General features: G+C 49.7%; 3 protein-coding genes across 3 annotated transcripts; 1 reads left to right on the top strand and 2 right to left on the bottom strand.

Moving 5' to 3' along the window:
- Window positions 1–2,815: 2,815 nt before the first annotated feature.
- ENH_00071950 (hypothetical protein) lies at window positions 2,816–3,289 on the bottom strand (the record flags this gene model as incomplete). Its single annotated transcript, XM_013582647.1, has 1 exon — window positions 2,816–3,289. The coding sequence occupies one exon, from the start codon at window positions 3,287–3,289 to the stop codon at window positions 2,816–2,818; it is 474 nt and encodes a 157-aa protein (XP_013438101.1).
- Window positions 3,290–4,974: 1,685 nt separating this feature from the next.
- On the bottom strand, window positions 4,975–9,333 carry ENH_00071940 (hypothetical protein, conserved; the record flags this gene model as incomplete). Its single annotated transcript, XM_013582646.1, has 9 exons — window positions 4,975–5,607; window positions 5,807–5,912; window positions 6,488–6,570; window positions 6,801–6,961; window positions 7,517–7,839; window positions 8,023–8,115; window positions 8,501–8,694; window positions 8,822–8,962; window positions 9,214–9,333. 9 exons carry the CDS (start codon window positions 9,331–9,333, stop codon window positions 4,975–4,977), a joined length of 1,854 nt encoding a protein of 617 aa, XP_013438100.1.
- A 6,449-nt stretch (window positions 9,334–15,782) lies between these two features.
- Window positions 15,783–16,828, top strand: ENH_00071930 (SAG family member; the record flags this gene model as incomplete). Its single annotated transcript, XM_013582645.1, is given in 5 exon segments — window positions 15,783–15,871; window positions 15,975–15,987; window positions 15,992–16,147; window positions 16,270–16,634; window positions 16,753–16,828. Coding segments are annotated over 5 exon segments (699 nt in total).
- Window positions 16,829–17,269: the final 441 nt, after the last annotated feature.

The raw sequence follows: 17,269 nt of genomic DNA, 5'->3' as shown, positions 1-17,269 counted from the left end.
CTCCAAAAGCCTGCGCTGTACTGTCGCCCAGTCGCTTAGGTCAATAGTTCTCCGTAGATAGATCCAATACGTTAGAGCCGGTCCCACAAGGTGGCCTATAAGTGCATTTCCCCACTCGCGCAGTTCCAATCCCATCTGGGTGTACCGGCGCTCGATGCGCAGCAGAAAGGCCTGCATAGTGCTGGCGTCTTCTGGTAGTATGGGAGTCGTTGCGCCGGATTCCACGTTACCCCCAATAACAGTTCTTATCACACTCATAGCGGACTGGAATTGGTTTCACGTGACGAAGGGACTGTCCCCTGGCATAACATTGGTCATAGGTATCACCTGTGGGGGCGCCTCCTTATGCCCATGCGGCCGCTCTGCCACGGTGGGCTTCGGAGTCGCGTGGCGATGATGGGCTGGCATCCCGCTCGGCATTTTGCTTACTGACATTGTAGAAGTCTCCTGCGGTGTGGGGCCGATAACGCGTCCGTTGTGGAGATGCATCCCTTACCGAGCGAAGATGTCTAGGCACGAGTTATTAAAACATGGTATTTCTACTCCCAAGTCCGGGAAGAACAAAGATTTCGTCCCGGAAGAGCCCCCAAATGTAGTGCACAGCGCCTACTGCTGCGACTACGCTGTTACCTGCCCCTCGAGCAGGGCCTACAAACGGCACCTAACGTAGGCCCATTTCCTGGAAACTGTAGCTTATTTTTATCGAAATACAATAATTCTTAAGTTTTTCAAAATATGTCTGTTCGACTTGCCCCACTCTAGGAGCTCGCCTCCTAGGCCCTATGGGGAGGAGGCCTGTACTGGTGCCGGCGCTATTGCCAGCTCCAGTCTCCACAAAATTTCCACACATTTCGCGTATGCATATTAATTCGTAGACAATTTGCCTTACTTTTATCCTAGTAGGAGGGTCCTGTCCTCCTCCAGTGTTGCGACCCCTTGTAGGTCGCTAGCTAGCTATCGTCTATAGGTCACCAGCAAGCCCTATTGTAGTGCCTGTGCACTACACTGATTATGTAGATTTAAGGAATTTTCGCGTGATTTATCGGGATGCACCTAATAAGGCACTGAGCTCTGCATGTAGTGGAAGCAGCGATTCCATCAGCTCGCCAGGCCTTAGGTCGAATGGTACAACCTTGTACTCCAGTAAACCCAGAACAGAGCGAAAGGGCGCCTTCCACCTGTCTGCCTTGGACATCCAATTAGTGAAAGCCAGCGTCGAGTTCAAGAGTAAATGAATATTTAGTGCTGGCAAATATCTCTATACTAGTTTGGATGGAGGGGTTATGGAAAGGTAGGGGCCATTGTAAGCGCCTTTAGAGCGTGGTAGTTGACCGCCATGCGCTTTTTCTGCTCGCTACCAGCATCGTCATCGTGCTTTTCAAGCACGATGGTAGAGGCACGTAAGGTAGAACTGCTAAGATGTCGGGTAGTAGGTGAATAGGTCAAATCTATCTACCCATTAGCCAAAACCATGGAGATTTAACGCCAGACTTCACGCCTGTGGAATTCGAGCTGCTCTGGTGGCCTGCAGTATATGGCTGCCTTGGGTGAGAGCTGGCCTGTTTGTAGTAGCATGTGGTGGTCGTACGGTTGCTTTGGAGGCAACCCTACAGCGACGCTGTCTCAGAAGACCTTCAGGTCTTTGAGGACCTCAACTATGGGCGGGCACATCTGCCAAGCCTCGTCCAGCAGTATCCACTCGTCAAACTGCGTGTAACTGAGGGAGGCTGCTGAACATGGCGACTCTTCATCGCCAGTATCAGATTGTGGAGAGGTCGCGAAAAGGAAGCAGGAGTGTACTGTTGGTATCCCGCTAGAATGCACGACCAGCATACACAACAAGGGTCCCTGGCACTCTTCACACAGGTGGATGATGACTAGCGACGTCATGCAAGGTAACGCCAGGAACGCACAATTGTCGTCCCCCACTTGACGCAAAGCCTCCTTGATGAGCAACTTGGCGTTTGCCCGGTGGTATCCCTTAAGTTCCTTGGCGAAAGAGTGAAAGAGCATAGATGCTTTTCTCGCTGTCATCCTGGACACCTGGTGAGTCAGTTCGTCTTAGGCATGCTCTGTAGGTGGCTTTAGCAGCGCTTTCCGAGACCGCTGTTCTTTGTCCATGACCTCATTTGATTGTTTCACCGAGATATTGCACCAGCGACCAGCCACGTATGTGCATAGTTTGTCAGACTGGAAGCACCAAGCCACCCTAAGGCCAGTCAGACATTCCAACCGAGGCAAAAGAGCGTACTAGACAATTTTTCGATAAGCGTTCGCCTCCAGACCACATAGTTTTAACCCGTTCACAACGCGGTAAATATGCAACTGCTCCCCAATGGCTACAGCGACACGATGTGCCTTATGAAAGTGACGCACCCGCAGGCCTAGTTACTTGACGAATGACGGGATAATAAAACTTCGCGGTGCGACCGTGTCCACGAGCCCCTCACAATTGTTCCGTATTATCTGAAAAACAAGCACAGCTGTTATGCCCATGCTACACAACGTCCCGTGGCCCTCGGCCACTATCCCCGCACTCTGATGATCTCGCCACCACTCTGGGGTGCCTTAGGTTTCCTCGAGGATAACCGTTTTCTGCATTTGGCCTTTCTCTGCAGTAACGCATTTCCTCGGGCAGTTTGTGCTCACGTTAGCGCTCTTCTTCTCCTTTGGTCAGGCCGTTGTTCCTTCTTTGCTCTCCGTAGGTCCATATGTAGCCTCAACTCGGTAAGAAAGAAAGAGGGTGCCCCTATTTCTTGCTGTAGCAGGCTCTGCCCCCAGCTTGAGGAGACTTCGACAGCGTTCGGCCCCGTGGCTATAGTGCACAGTAACTCCCCTCCATGGCCCCTGTGCCTGTGACGTTCATCTCCCATAGCTCCAAGGCGTAGCCGCTGTTATCCTGTCCGCTTAGGCGGCCAGGAGGTACCTCTTGCGGCTTCGTTATACTAGAGAGGGGGCTTCGGTGGTGTGGCACAGCCTCTGCCTTAGTGATCCACACCTCCACATCGCAGGCATGTCTCTCTGGTCCGCTGGATGTTTCCGCTGCGTACGGGGCAGTCTTGGGACAAACGCCATTTCCCTTGAACTCGTAACACATGGAGCTTACAGGCTCGCCTGGCTTGGGCAGCGTCTCTCGACACATAGGACTGGCGGAGAATCCTTGCTCCCGCGGTCTTCCTGCGCCTACGCTAAGAGACAACTCGTTGCGATGTCTCCTCCTCACATCAGCATGAAAAGTCCACGGGCCTTGTAAATTAATGAGTGCAGCTGTTGCTTCGTGTGGTAGCATCTGGTTAAACCCCTGCACAACTCGACTGATAGTTGCCCATGTAGTACTCCAGTACCTCGGCCTCTGAAATCTCTGTCCTCTCTGCTACGATTTTTGCAAAATTAGTCGAATACTCGGAGTGTCTGATAGGCTTTAAAAATTGTTAGCACACTCGGTATTTGGAGGTCGAGGAGGGCTATACAACAGTACCTCCCTTAAGAAAGGGAGACAACGTCCAAACTATTGCTCGGAAAAATCTGAAAATATGAAAACTGTAGGCACAAAGTGAAATAAGCGTGATGGAAAAGGCGGCTTCCCGGGCTTCCCTGGGACGTAAAGAAACAGTTCCTATCCCTAGGGAGTATTGGAGCTGCACGGCGAATTTATGATTCAAAATGATGCCTTATTCCTATTTTTAAGGTACTATTCTATTCGGTAAAAGCACGTGATCGCAAAACTTGTCGCATTTGATTCATTCAGCCCTCCAGCTCACCAGGAAGGAAAATTCTCCGCGCTACACAGAGAAAATGTACACGATACGCGCTTGTTCACTGCTTTACGCGAATTTGCATTCGTACTCAAGTCGCAGTATTTCATTCCCGTGCAGTTGATTCTTTTGACGGAGTGGAAACATACGGTGTTTCATGCGCTGTGGGGCTAATTCCACAACGATTTAATCCTATTCTCCTGCTAAATTTTCCTTAGGGCTTGCAGACGGCCCCCAGCAATTCTTTGTTACTGTATGCTAACCAACAAAATTCTGTCGTGCTTCAAATAATAAATGCCTACTTGTTCCTTACTACGTGGCAATTTACTGCGCAACGACTTAAGCGTACTTTCCTGCTAAACTTTTCTTCGAGCTTGCAGACAACCTCCAGCAATTCTCTATTACTGTATGCGAACCAACAAAACCCTGTTGTATTTGAAATAAAAAACGGCGTACTTGTTCCGTGCCCTCTCTACATGACATGGACCAATAGCCTTTCTGAATCTCACAACAACTCCTACTGATGCAATGGAGCTCCTTGGCTTCCTCTTGACTCATGCGGCACCTGCCAATAACGTATGTACATATGCACTATGTTGTCTGCTATGCAAATACGAATCGGACTGTCATGCGTTGGGTTATTCCCGTGCTGAGGCAGACGTCTCGCGAGAGTGCTCAGTGCTTCTCCCTTGTTTCTTCCTAAAGCTGAAAAATCAACGGAGCGGCACCCCCAACCCAGCAGGGATACACATGTTACTGCAGAGGAGCCGCCAGCTGCGGGCCGACCCTGCGAGGGAGCAGGGTGAGCACACCACTTTCCGACGATGCTTACCACCCCGTTGAGTGCGCTTACACTCCATGAAGACAAAACCATGCTGGATCGGCGCAAATGGGACTGGCTACTTCCTTGCCTACCGTTAATAGCTGTTCAGGCAAATACTCTTCCGTCCGCAGGTAATGGCTCTTACCACCAGCGGCTACTACAGTCCGATTGGAAGACCTCCTCAGTAGCCATACACACAACTTTCACAATTCTAGAAATACAAATCAGTATACGCTCGATTAGAATCCACCGTTCACTACTGGTGCTTTTGCCCGCGATGCTTCATCAGTCACCGCTGAATTCCTTCAGGTAGCTCCACTAGATTCACTGAAGCAGTTTTTCGTTTTCCTCTATCGGGCCAAGTACAGCGTACAAGGCATATTGCTCTTTTTCTGATCACTGCTGACGCGCAGTAACGAATTGCCTATTAAGTTTGCTATGTGAAGCTGCATTTGAATACGGTGTTGGTTTCGGAATTGCCACCTCATTTGCTGCAGCCCTGTTGATGTCCTCCGCTTGTAATCCCTTCGGTATATGCCATTCTGGGGCTTTGTCCCTCGGTTGCGTACCCGAAAGCCCACCGCTCTTTCGAAAGTCATGTCGCACGTTATCATGTTGATGCCGAGAAATATTCGGAACGTCATCCATTGGCTCCTCTTCCCCCAGAACTGTCACTGCAGGAATATTGGTCTTGCTTTTGAGGTTCCATTCTCTCTTGTCGTGCCTTTCTGGTAGATTAAGGCTGTGGTTGCTAGCTGCACCGTGAGTCGGGTTAAGTTTGGAGGGTGTGGAGGCTGCTGCAATGGCGCTTGCGGCGGAAGTAGCAATCAGCTTTGACACAGCTGGGGAAGTAATAGGTGAAGGCTGAGAAATTATGCTCAAGTTATCAACATCTGGAGACCCCAAGAGCACGTCAGACTCGCTATACCCCCCAAGCAGCTTTTCCCACACCCACGCCACGGCCAATGTGATCCGATCTGCAGTCCAGAGAGCCAGAGATACAGAATGCCGGAGCGAAAAAAAGGCCACCTAAAGCATAATTGAATAAAGACGCACAAAACTTTGAACAACATTAAATAAGCAATGGCGCTGTGGTCCTCTGCACTAGGAGCACACAGACCATGCGACTTTTGACTCGCAATGGAAGTAAACCGTCGGTGCCCACGAAAAGAAGCCCTTGGAAAGGATTTCCGCTTCAAATCTAACCAACTTATATTGAGACGCGCACACGCAAAACAAGCTTCAATAGCCCCAGACGTCTCAGCAGGACGAATGCGCAGCACCCCAGGAAGAAGAGGAACGCGAACCAAATAAGCTCTGAATCAGACGCAGACCTGTAGCAGACAGCAGACCGACAGGAAACGAACACAACAAAGAACTAAGAGATATCATCAGCCTTCACTGGCTTCACTACCTGCCGTTAATTTTCCCCAAAATGTTTTGCGGTCGCGACATGAACAAAAATAAAACGCATGCGAAGATGTCCTAAGAGCTGAATTGCGCATGCATCAAACAATTCGACGGCATCCTTGAGTAAGGAGGCACAAGTGGGTCAGAGGCTTTACAGCAGCAGTCGAAACGCGAAATCCGGTGCTGCAAGATATTAGCCATCTGAAATCGCTCCTGCCTTCTGTGTTCTTAACCAGAAGCCAGGCTCAGCATGCCTCCAAGAAAACAGAAAAAGAATCTAATCTGTACGATATTTATAGCTGGGCTTCGCAGGATTGCGCTGTGGCAACGGGAAATGCCATGCGTCGTAGTTCGCCTTGAGCCCCACTCGTCATCCACGGTCACTTTGTGGGACGGTCCACCAGAGTTAAGAAATCCAAGCATAAACACTCCAGTAGATCGCTGCAATCCCATAGTTCGTCCACCAGTTCAACAAGGTATCACATGCAACAGCGCATACGTAAAAAGAGAGCGCAAGAAGGAAACACAGAACACGAAGTAGTGCAGGCAGCTCGGGCCTCCAACAGACACGTATTCAATCTTCTGAATGCACATAGCCCAAGTGCCCCAATGAAGAGGCAACACAGATATTCATGAGATGACGAGAGCTTGTATACTGCGCGTGCACTCAACACCAAGAAAAGAGAGGGGCCATTGCTGTAAGCGCATTGCCAGCATGGGCGTTCCGCGGTCTCGCTCAAAGCAGCCCTCAGCATAAGGCAAAAATCACTGTCGTTACAAAGAGGCGAGCATGCATGCTGTTGGTTTTCCACCTTTTTGACGTCAATATATTGTTTTGTGCTTGGATGCCATCTGCTGTTCTCTGCTTTTTCTCCCTGATACCCTGAAGCTGCGCTGGGCATCCAAGGAATTGTGTACCTCTTCTTCAAAGCCTGCAGCATCCCTGTCGCGCTTGAGAGTCGCGCGCCAAAGACTGCAGCACCAGCACCAGCAGCAGCAACAGCAAGCGCCACTGAGCTCTGCCCCGCCTACTCTGGCTCTTCTTGGCACGACGCATTCACTGGGCAGTGCAACATCCGCGGCTCCACCCACGGTAGAGCAGGCTTATAGCAGCCTTCGGATCCTGTCCAGAATTTTTGGCCGAATAGGAGCCCTTACTTCTCCCATCTGGCCCCTCTCGACTGCAATTGGCACGCTGCATTGTTCGCTCATTTTCACGTATCCATAAGGTTCAAGGCGAACTGAGGCTCTGGCGCGACAAATGAAGCCATCTTACTCGCATTCGTTTCCGTAGATACGCAACTGGTGCATAAAGTGTAAAAAACTGAACCCCTCCAGTCAATTTGATGCCCACGATGCCACAAGCAATTTCTACAATCCACTGAAAGCCCAAGCAACTCTAGCCCTTTAGTGCAAACCAGTAGGTGCTGCGACGCCACTCAGTTTTCTTCCTGTTCACATAAAGATAGATTTGGGGACATGGCGAGTCGACCACCGGTCGTATATTAGTATGCAGCACATGTCTGACCGTTGTAGGATGACTCCGTTTGTTCCAAGGCACTAGACGACTGCTGCAGCTGCTCTTCTGTGGCTTGCATGCGTTGCACTTCCTTCACCATCGCTTGTCCAGTCTCCTGCAGCAGTTGCTGGTTGTGTGGCACGGGTTGGGAGACTCTGTGCAAGCCTCCTGGCTTCACCGCACCATCTTGGGACTTAGGGGGCACAGGCGCAAACGCCAGCTGCTCCCCAGCTGTCGCCTTGGCTCTTACAGGCTCTACACGCGGGCCTCCACTGCGAGAGGGGCCCGCAGAAGGTCCTTCACGAGCAGAGACTCCTACTGCAGTCTGTGCCCTGAGACACGGTGCACTGGTACCGCGCACAAAGTTTCCTTTATATCCGGTTGCTAGGAATTGGGATTAAATTTTGGCAGGGCAATGCTTGTAAATATCAAGAGCAAAACATCCACTTCTGCAAACCTAAGATTTGCGTGTTGGGACAATGCAGCTACAGCTCTACATGAGTGATCCCACCTACCTCTCCTGGACCGAACATACATAATTCGCCATCCGCATCGTGTGGAAGTGCCGTTCTGTGTTCTGCCACCAGGCAGCAAACTGTGACTTGTACCTGCACTCATGCAGTCCAGTGAACCGCAGCAAGCAGATGTGAACATGACTGAAGATGCGATCAAGCAAGTAATGCAGCATCGGGATTGCAACACAATCCCGATGTCCAAACACATATGGAGTGATAGAATATACATACAAAAATATCCACATGCATACGCATGTACACAAGTAGAGAGAGGGTGCACGCAAGATTATACGTGTGCATTGAGGTTTGCAGAACGCCATAACTCAAAGATCAGCAGCTGCAGCTCGGCGCCTGCAGAGCGGTCCATTAACCTGAAAATGAGACTCTTTTTAGATTGGATGGGGCATGTGGAACGTCGGAAAAACCGCGAGAAAAACGGTAAAGCGCAAGGCGGTAGCACGGGCATGTGCAGGCTTACTTTTGCAGGCGTTGCTGGTGCTGCTTGAGCAGAGCATCAAGCTCGTGAAGCTGCCTGGGGTGGAAGGATTCTCGATGACGAGAAGCATCCAGAGGCTGAGACGAATTGCAGGAAATTATCTTTTCCACAATTTGGGCCAAGTTCTTTGACAGCTGCCCATAGCGACTTATGCGACGCGCCACACGGCTCCGGAACTGATTAAAAGACACCCAGCAGCATGATAAACAAGATCGCTGCTGATAAGTCTGAACAGCCTGTCACTGGGCTCTTTGGTTTCATGCGACGCACTCTGGGCAGCACGATACAATGAGCCTGCCCCACCTGGACTAACTGCTGATGCTCCGTTACGTCCGTGTTTGGCGCAGTTTCAAAAAGAGCAGTAAGAGAGCTATCCAAGACCGCCAAGTCCTCCACCACGACATGCAGCTGCTGCAACAGGTCCTTCAAGGACATCTGTTCGTCCTGTTGGCGCAAGCAGGATGTGGATGGCCTTATGCTTGACCCTATGCTTCGCTACTCTGTAGCGTGGGATTCCTAGGTTCCACCTGTGCGCTAATGCGGGGCTGTGTTGCTCGCTGAGCAAGCAAATTTGTAGCGACCAGACGCGCCGCAGTGCAAAGCTACTCAGAGCTCCCTTGTTCGTAATATTTGTTAGCTATACTCGCAAGCAGGGGCCTCAACTTCACCAAATAGAGATGGTCGTCCTGACCTACCTCTGCTGCATGCTGTTGACTCGTGCTCTGGTGGTAATTTGACTGAACCGCCTTGCGAGGCTGCTTGGCCGCTGCCGCCATGCTAGCCGTCACTGGTGCAGGGTATGCTGGAGGCACCATGGAAAAACGTGAGGTCGGCTTTTGACGCTCTAGTTTCAAATGAAAGGCGTGGCAAGGGTCATCCCTCTGCAGCTCAAGCCTTGGCGATAACGCTAAAACAGTCGAAATGGCGAGCTATGAGCGGCTGCAACCAATTGAAGGATACTCTGGTGTGCTTGTACGTCGCCGCCGAAGTCCGCCGTGTGTCTAGGGACTTAGCTCCATTTGGAAGGGTGAAAAGATGCGAAAAATGCAAAGTTACGCCGAAATTTAGGGTTTATACTGGGTACAGGATCATGAAACGCATGAAATGCGTTGTTTTAATGCATCTCGTGCCTTACAACAGCAACGAATTCCAGGGGCTGTCAGTCACGAAAATTGATAGCAAGAAGAATTCACGAACGGATATAGCTTTTAAGAAGCAGAGCATGTGTACTATTTTACATATTTAATAGCCGCAAAGACATAAATTTGTTTGGCACAACATACAGCATAACAATTGCACGCAGGTGACTATGATCACGGCAAGACAGGGAGCGGAGCGGCTTAACCAGCCCTTCTTTGCCGATGCTGCTCTGTCAGGATGCAAATTTGTAGACACGCCATTTAGTTTCCTGTATATTCTGCAGAGCCTGGGAATATGCTTCCTACCACATTTTGCGCACCGCGTGGCCTTCTTCCCGTAGGCGCTATGAGATATCCCGGCTGACTTTGGTCTCGTAAATGAGTTGGTTGTTTCAGTGTATGTAGCGCTTCGCTATCAATTCGAAAATACGCAGAGTTATGGAAATAAATAAGTATGAATGCTCCGTGAGACCTAGCGTGTACTACCTTGACAAGTTAAGCCCACTGAAAGACTACATGAAGACTACATGCAGCTAAGCAAGGCAAACCGATTTGACAAGGTTTGACAGCAGTGCCAGAAAATAATGAGTCAATGTTGCTTCCATTTGCGTCTTGCCCAAATACATACCTCGAAATGCTACCCCGTCTTCCTCAAGAGAGTAACCCAACGATCAAAGAAATTCTACACCGATGGAGATGGAGGAACCGCAGAGAATCAAATTTGAAGTTTGGCGTGATTCGACTTGAGCTAATAAACATAGATATGGGCAAGTCAGGAAAGATTCATCCAAAGTTCCACCAATTGTCGGGACCTCGCCCAGCACCGCCCAGCATAAGAATTAACCGGGCAAGTGAGGTGCAGAGCAAAACGTAAGGTCACGAGTCAGCTGTTGAAATCTAAATTATTTGCAATGGGCCAGAAAGAACGTCTAAAGCCCTGCATTGTTCCGTAGTGAAATGCGCTGTGGCATAGGTCTTTGTGAAATGCTAGGCCTCCAGTGCCAAGCATGTTTCCCTGCGCCTTCTTCAGAAGCATGGTTACTAAATGCATGCAGGCGCACAGTGAAAACGGTGACATATATGGAGTCGCATCTATGGCAGTGCGAGCAGAAAATGCGCATGCGAGAATTCCCAGTTGTTACTGGCTGCTGAAGACGAGTTCCTGCCTAAATCCCCACTCATATTCCTTGGTTCTTCAAGTGTGGCAAATTATCCCCTGTTTCCATTAGTAAGCAGGTGGATTATTGGGCTCCAACACTGAGGTTGATTCCCATTGTTTTCACTTTTTTTCTGAAGGCTTATTGTATTACTTCTTTTCGTGAAGTCAGCTAAATCCAGTGGAAAAGAATGGAAGTTTACTTTAGCATGGGACGTTCTTGTGCCAAGATGCACAGTTGCGGATGTGGGAGAACCCTGCCGTGGAGTTACGGTGCAGGTTAGATAGCGGTTATATGCTTTTGAGACCTAATCAGGGTGTCTGCGCGGTCTTGACAACAAAATATCGGAGGCTGCTGCTTACGTAAATTTGAACGAAGTTCTTGAAGAAGAAAGAAGCTGGTCACTGTCATGGACAAGGGCTTTTGGTCAAAGAACAGCAGCGGCAAGAGTTATGGCCCATGCAAAGCAGGCAGACGAACGCATACTAGGCGCTCGCGAGTCGGGCTGCAATGTTGTTAACTGTTAGGCTTACTGCTAACCTAAGCCGGAACACAGGCAGCAGCAACCTCTCTTTCTGTGGGCCGTGAGTTATGGCCCACGCGAAACAGGCAGACGTTAACCGCAGTGCAGCCTGACTCGCGAGCGCGTAGTGTGCATTCGTCTGCCTGTTTCGCGCCTGCCAACTTGTCTAGGCTCCACATACCCAAAAATGCTCTGTATGTTTTTATTGCTCGAGGCACCAAAGAACATATATAAACTGTTGAGACGTTCGTCTGTTAGAACAGAATAAGAAGGATGAGACTGCTCTTTTCTTTCATGAAGCCACGCAGATGGAGCGAAAGAGACCTGCCGCTTCGCGAAGCTTCTCTATGCTTCCCGGCTTTTCAGCAAAGCATCCTCTTCAACGATCCCCTTTCACTTTATCCTCCTCTCTTCGTAGCAAAGCAGTTGAACGTATTCCGTTGATGGATAGGCGTGCCATCACTGCTCGAAAGTTAGGCCTCTGCGTAGCTGCGTACCTCGCGTGGGCCGCGCGTGTGTGAGTGCCTAGTTTCCCGCAGCGCAAGTGTTGCACCCATGATCAGACAAAGAGACGCAACTTCCTCGTCATGCCCCAACACCGGCGTCATGTTTTCTTCCCAAGCTGCACCTCCTCTAGGTACGGACGACGTGGGGCAGATGCCGTCTCTGCCCCACGCTGTTGCAGCCGCCATAACCTTGCCTCGCGTGAGCCAAGAACAAGGCTTGCCTGGAGATAGTGTCCCTTGAACACGAGTGTATTTCGGGAGCCAAGAGGGAACTAACGGCCATTTAACAATTTTAATCGTTAACATTGACAAAAGGCCGCAGTAAAAGTATGTTTTTGTATGTGGAAGCACATAAGCTGCTCAATTTTACGAGGTACCTCACAGTACCCTCAATGGTGTCGCTTGAGGCTTATATCCTTAATGGTTGCACATAAGGTTACTTTCCTGCCATCTAAATGCGCTTATGTCTCGCTACGATCACTGAACTAATGTATATAATTGCCTGTACTAGGTTAAGGGCAACTTCGACTCTTCATTGGTACCATAGCCCCTGGTTTGCACAGGAACTGCGTCCCCCTTGGCAGGCTCCTGCGTGTATGCAGAATTAATGTTTTGGTCCTTAAGATACCCTTAGTCGGCAAATCATACGCAAGCTCCTGTTTTGCACGTGGCACGGTAGTGCCATACACTGGCTGAGGCTTGCATTCGCTGCATCCTCGGTCCGAACAAAATTTAGCGTATCCTACTGGATTTCTGCAAGTCCAGTATTTAAATTATCACATTGTACTAGCTTATGCATATGTGCAGGTGCAAGAACTACATACAAGTTCATAACACAAGATTTCGAAATCCACAGAGGCAACAAACGCGGCAGATTGTAACACCAAATTGACTGAATGCAATTCTATCAAACACTTTCACTTGGAATTTATTGCATGGCAGCACCAATCCCCAAGACGTTCAAAACTAGGCACTGGCTTGTCTAGGGAAATGCAATACTCAGTGATAATAATGAGGGCAGCTAAAGGACTGTGCAGTGAATTCACTACACGCGACCTCCCTTCCACGTCAAGAATGTAGCTTTCTGCTAAGCTATCTCAGGTTGAAGGCTTTTGCTTGCCCTTCTGCTGGTGCACACTACCAGCAGACCACACCATCTACAAATGGGGCACAAGTAGATTAGGCTGTCAGCTAATCAGATTGGAAATATCAGGCCTTCTTGTGCATCGTGAACGAGTCCAACCACAACGTCAGAGCACGTCGTACACGAAAGTCAACCCTGAAACATTGACACCACCACTGCCGCTAAGCGCGTATTCACCCAGTAGATGCACAGTTTTTCTCCGTTTATCAAGCTTAAAAGTCGAATCGTAGAAGGTCTGCCCACTCTGAGTAAGCTACAGCCGTTCTACAGCAGCTTGGCTAAAAACTCCGGGCGATGTGGCAGTTCCCAAGAGAGCTTCGCAGTGTATTTAAGAATCTCTGACTGAATTTTTGTTATCATGCCTTTGCTACAGAGGATATCCTAGCCTTCACCTGATCTTTCGCTACACTAAATCTGGTTCTACCATCCCGGCACACATGCTCTGCGTCCGTAGGAGCGATTCCACTTTTACTTTGCTTTGCTTTTCCCTACTGCGCTCCCGTATCACTAGATTTAGGATCTTTTACTCCAGGCTGCTGAATTTATGGATAGTGGCTGCTTCCTTCTGTAAGCGGGGGAGGAGGCACTTCCATGTTGTCAGGTTGATGATCCTCTATAATCCCTTACACTCGTAGGTGCTTCCTCCAGTTGGCCAGATTGAAAGTAGTGGATCGTAACGCCACAGTTCACATTCGTCCCTTACCAGACGTCTGTACTCTAGCGTAGTAGTCTCCTCCAACGCCCACAGTTTCCTGTTTTACAATTGCCTCTCTCGTGTAGTGGTCCCTTTCCTCCGCAGTTTGATGGCTGTGTTCTGGCAAGGCTTGCACGCACGAGCCTAGTCAGCCAGCCTTTCTTCTTCTACGCATTGCTTTCCTTTTTTTATTCTCGCTCGTTACACCAGAAGTTCCGCGAGAGTGCCTGTTCTTTCCGCTCATACCAGAAGCACCTTCAACCCTCCTCGTAGCTCCAAGTTCATTTTCTGTCTGTAGCGACCCTTCATTGAGTCCGCTTTCGTCTCCCAACTGTTGCCTCACATTCGGCGTGCCCAAGCAGCTGCTCTGTGACTGCTGCAGTGTAGCTGTTCATAGCTATAGTCGGTTTTTTGGGGGTCGAGAGTAACGTCCAAAAGGCCTGCGTACCCTATCGTCAGGGCGGGCATCACGTCAGTTGACGAGCTGGTTTCAAGGTATATTAGCAGCTGGTATGAGGGACCACGCTCCCCTCTATCTAGCCCGAAGGAGAATTCTTCAGGGCCTCTTTATACACTTCACACATGTCAGATAAGCCGTTATCACTTCCTCGGGCGGGCCAGCGGAACTGGCGTTCATTGGCGCCTCGACTTAGTCCAGCTGCCTCAAAACATCGTTTTTGTCAAGGTAACGGTACTCTAGGGTTGCTGCCAGATGTCGCTGCTCCTCGATAGCCTGCCGATTGCTTGAAGCCCCTTCTTGTGTGCGCTCCCTTCAGGACCAAACGCTGAAGCAGCCGCATTTTTTGCCACCTTATGGAAAAACTTGATCATGCTGCTCCCGTGTGCGTGCCCTGTTTGTCTCACTACTGCTTTGAACTCGTGCCTTACCGGTCCGTCCAGCTGAGCGTGCTGTGTCTAGACACCGTCGGGGACCTGTCTCTTCCTTATCTTTCTGATAATTCATTGATTGATATTCTGCATTTGAGTTGATCTTTTCTGTCTAGTGCAGGTTTTCTACGCCACCGTGGTATCTGGCTCTACACCCCTCGTGCACTCCAGAACTCTTTGCCCTCAACGCAAGATTGCAGCATGGAGCTGCCAATTTATCTTCACATGCACTTCAGCTTCACAGAGGTGTCCATTTTTTATGCATGTAACACTTGTAGACACAGGACTCGACTGCGAGCCCGGCGAGCTACTCTTCTCAAAATCTGGCAGCAAGGTTCAGCTGTTCAATGGACCAAACCCCAGCACTTTCGGACTGAAATCATCCCATTCGCTCTAGATCTATCAAGCAATAATCATCTAGCTCCAAATATATGCTATGAAGTGGCAAATTCGTGAGACTGATTCGTCACAGCAACGTCTCAGGCAGAGAGCCCGAGAACCGAAGTGAGAAACAGTGGAGTGACCGCGGGTCGCTGGTATTTTCTTGCTTTCAGTGCAAATGCCACATTTTCAAGCTTCACTTTTCTGATACTCACATTATTTTGCCAGCAAGAGAGGGATATGTTCGGGTGTAAGCTGTTCTTCTGGCAGTTTCATGAGAGTGACAGCGTCACCTGGAGGTAACCTGCGCTGGGGGCGGCGGCAGGAATGGCGCAAGGCGTGGAACAATGAACGCTGACAGCAGCGTCAAAGAGATGAATTTTCAATTTCACTTTTGCCCTTAAATCCATTCAAGTGGGCCGAGACCGCTTTCTGGAGTGCAGTCTCGTTTGCGTTGGCATTCCCTGCACACACCTGATGGTGACGTAGGGTGTTGCGCAGAACCTGAACAGAGCGTTTAGGTCTAGAGCCGCAGCCCTACTAAATCTGCACATTTTTGCATGATATTTCAAATAAAACTCTTGCGAAATTATATTTTCACTTTCTATCTACTATTTGCTGCCCACTATGCGAGGCAGCAAGCCGTAGCGTGCTTCCAATCGCCAGCACCGGCGCGCCAGCTAGGGCAGCAGCTGTCAACCTCGCTGTCATCTGTCGACAGCCCGCCAGAACTCTTTTCATATCTGTCAAAACATATTTATCTGCATTTTACAGTTTCTGTACAGTCATTTTTGCATTTTATACAGTTACTGTACAGTCATATTTGCTCAAAATGGCTCGTCTCTCTTTTGTTTCTCTTCTTTCTCTGTCACTGCTCTTCGGGCAGCAAGCAGCCAGAGCTCAGGATACATACCCAACAGCAGGTGGGCTTTTCCGCTAGCCGTTTTTGGTCTGACAGCATCTGAGTACTTCCCAAAACAGCGTGCATTCTTCTTTTGCATGTTGTGTGCGGAAATGTTATCAGAAACGCTGGACTGTAGAGAGGCGATGAACGAGCTCAGAAAAGCAGCAGGGCTTCCTGAATTTGGAAATGCTGTTGGAGATGCAGTAGTTCTACCAGCATACTCGCACGAGGCCAGGACGGCACCAGTGGCTGAAACTCTGTGGAAGACGGAAATATGTCCCAAAGTCTTAGGAGTAAGCCGTCCTCTGCATTGTAGTCGTCCACTGCATTGTCATGTAGCAGGTGTTCTGAGCAGCTTATCTCTTTAAACAAGGAACTACGCCCTCCTCAATTTCTAATCTTTCGCTGCGTACAGGGAGCAAGGGCCAAGAGTGTTACCGAAGCTGTCAAGCTAACTGGCAACTTTGCCTACTACCCCGTCACCGACGGCAAAAAAGAGTGCAGCGATGCTCTGGAGTACTGGAAAGGCGGACTTTCGCAGTTCAACGATAAAATTCCCCCAACATTTCAAGCGTTGAACAACCCCGCTGTGTACAATGACAGGGCCGTCTCCTTTGTCGCCCTATACAACCCCAAACCCAGCCCCGTTGTTAGTTGCGTACTACTCCAGTGCCCTAATGCAGGAGGTGTTGGTGGACGCAGGCTTGCGGCAGGCACGACAGATGCTGTCATTTGCTTGACAAACCCTGCTCCTTTGGCAGCAGGCTCACCACCATTCGAGTGAGAATCAGCTGTTCGCCACTGCAACATGCATCAATGCGGCAGGATACACTGGGGGCACTTGAGGTTGGTTGAAGCGCAATCTTCGGTGATGCTTGTTTTGTAATTTGCGTGCAGCGACGAGCAATGGAAGAAAATTGTTGACTCTCTATCTGAAAAGAAGGGTGGAGTTTCTCCAGTCGGCCCTTCAGTAGCCCTCATCTCTGCGGCGGTCATCTCCGCTTTCGCTCTCTTCTAGGCGGACTACACGCCAGCATTGGACAGATATGGCAGCGCAAACTCCTTCCTGAGAGAAATCCTTAAATGACAAACGAGCACCTCTCCTGGACGAAGTGTGATCAAGATAGCTTATAGTGCTTTTGGTTGTTCGAAGTGAAGTATGCAAAAGCTACATTTGTAGGGCCCTTTTATAGGATAATCGGGAGGAAGCGCAATTTTATTTAAAACCCTTGCAGAGAGTCGCCACGTGCGAGTGCAAGTGTTGCGCAGTGTGTGCTGCCAAGTGAAATTCTCGATATGTAGGTGTACTCATGCCAGAAGTTTCGGCGTTGATGTACCCACCGGTGGCATACGCCATGCCGCGCCTGCCTGTTTGGGCAGGTACAACCTCATACCAAATGGGCATGCTTGTGTCA

Source organism: Eimeria necatrix, genomic scaffold (assembly GCF_000499385.1).
Source record: "Eimeria necatrix Houghton genomic scaffold, Enh_scaff701, whole genome shotgun sequence".
NCBI lineage: Eukaryota > Apicomplexa > Conoidasida > Eucoccidiorida > Eimeriidae > Eimeria > Eimeria necatrix.
This window is presented reverse-complemented; position numbering and strand designations above follow the sequence as displayed.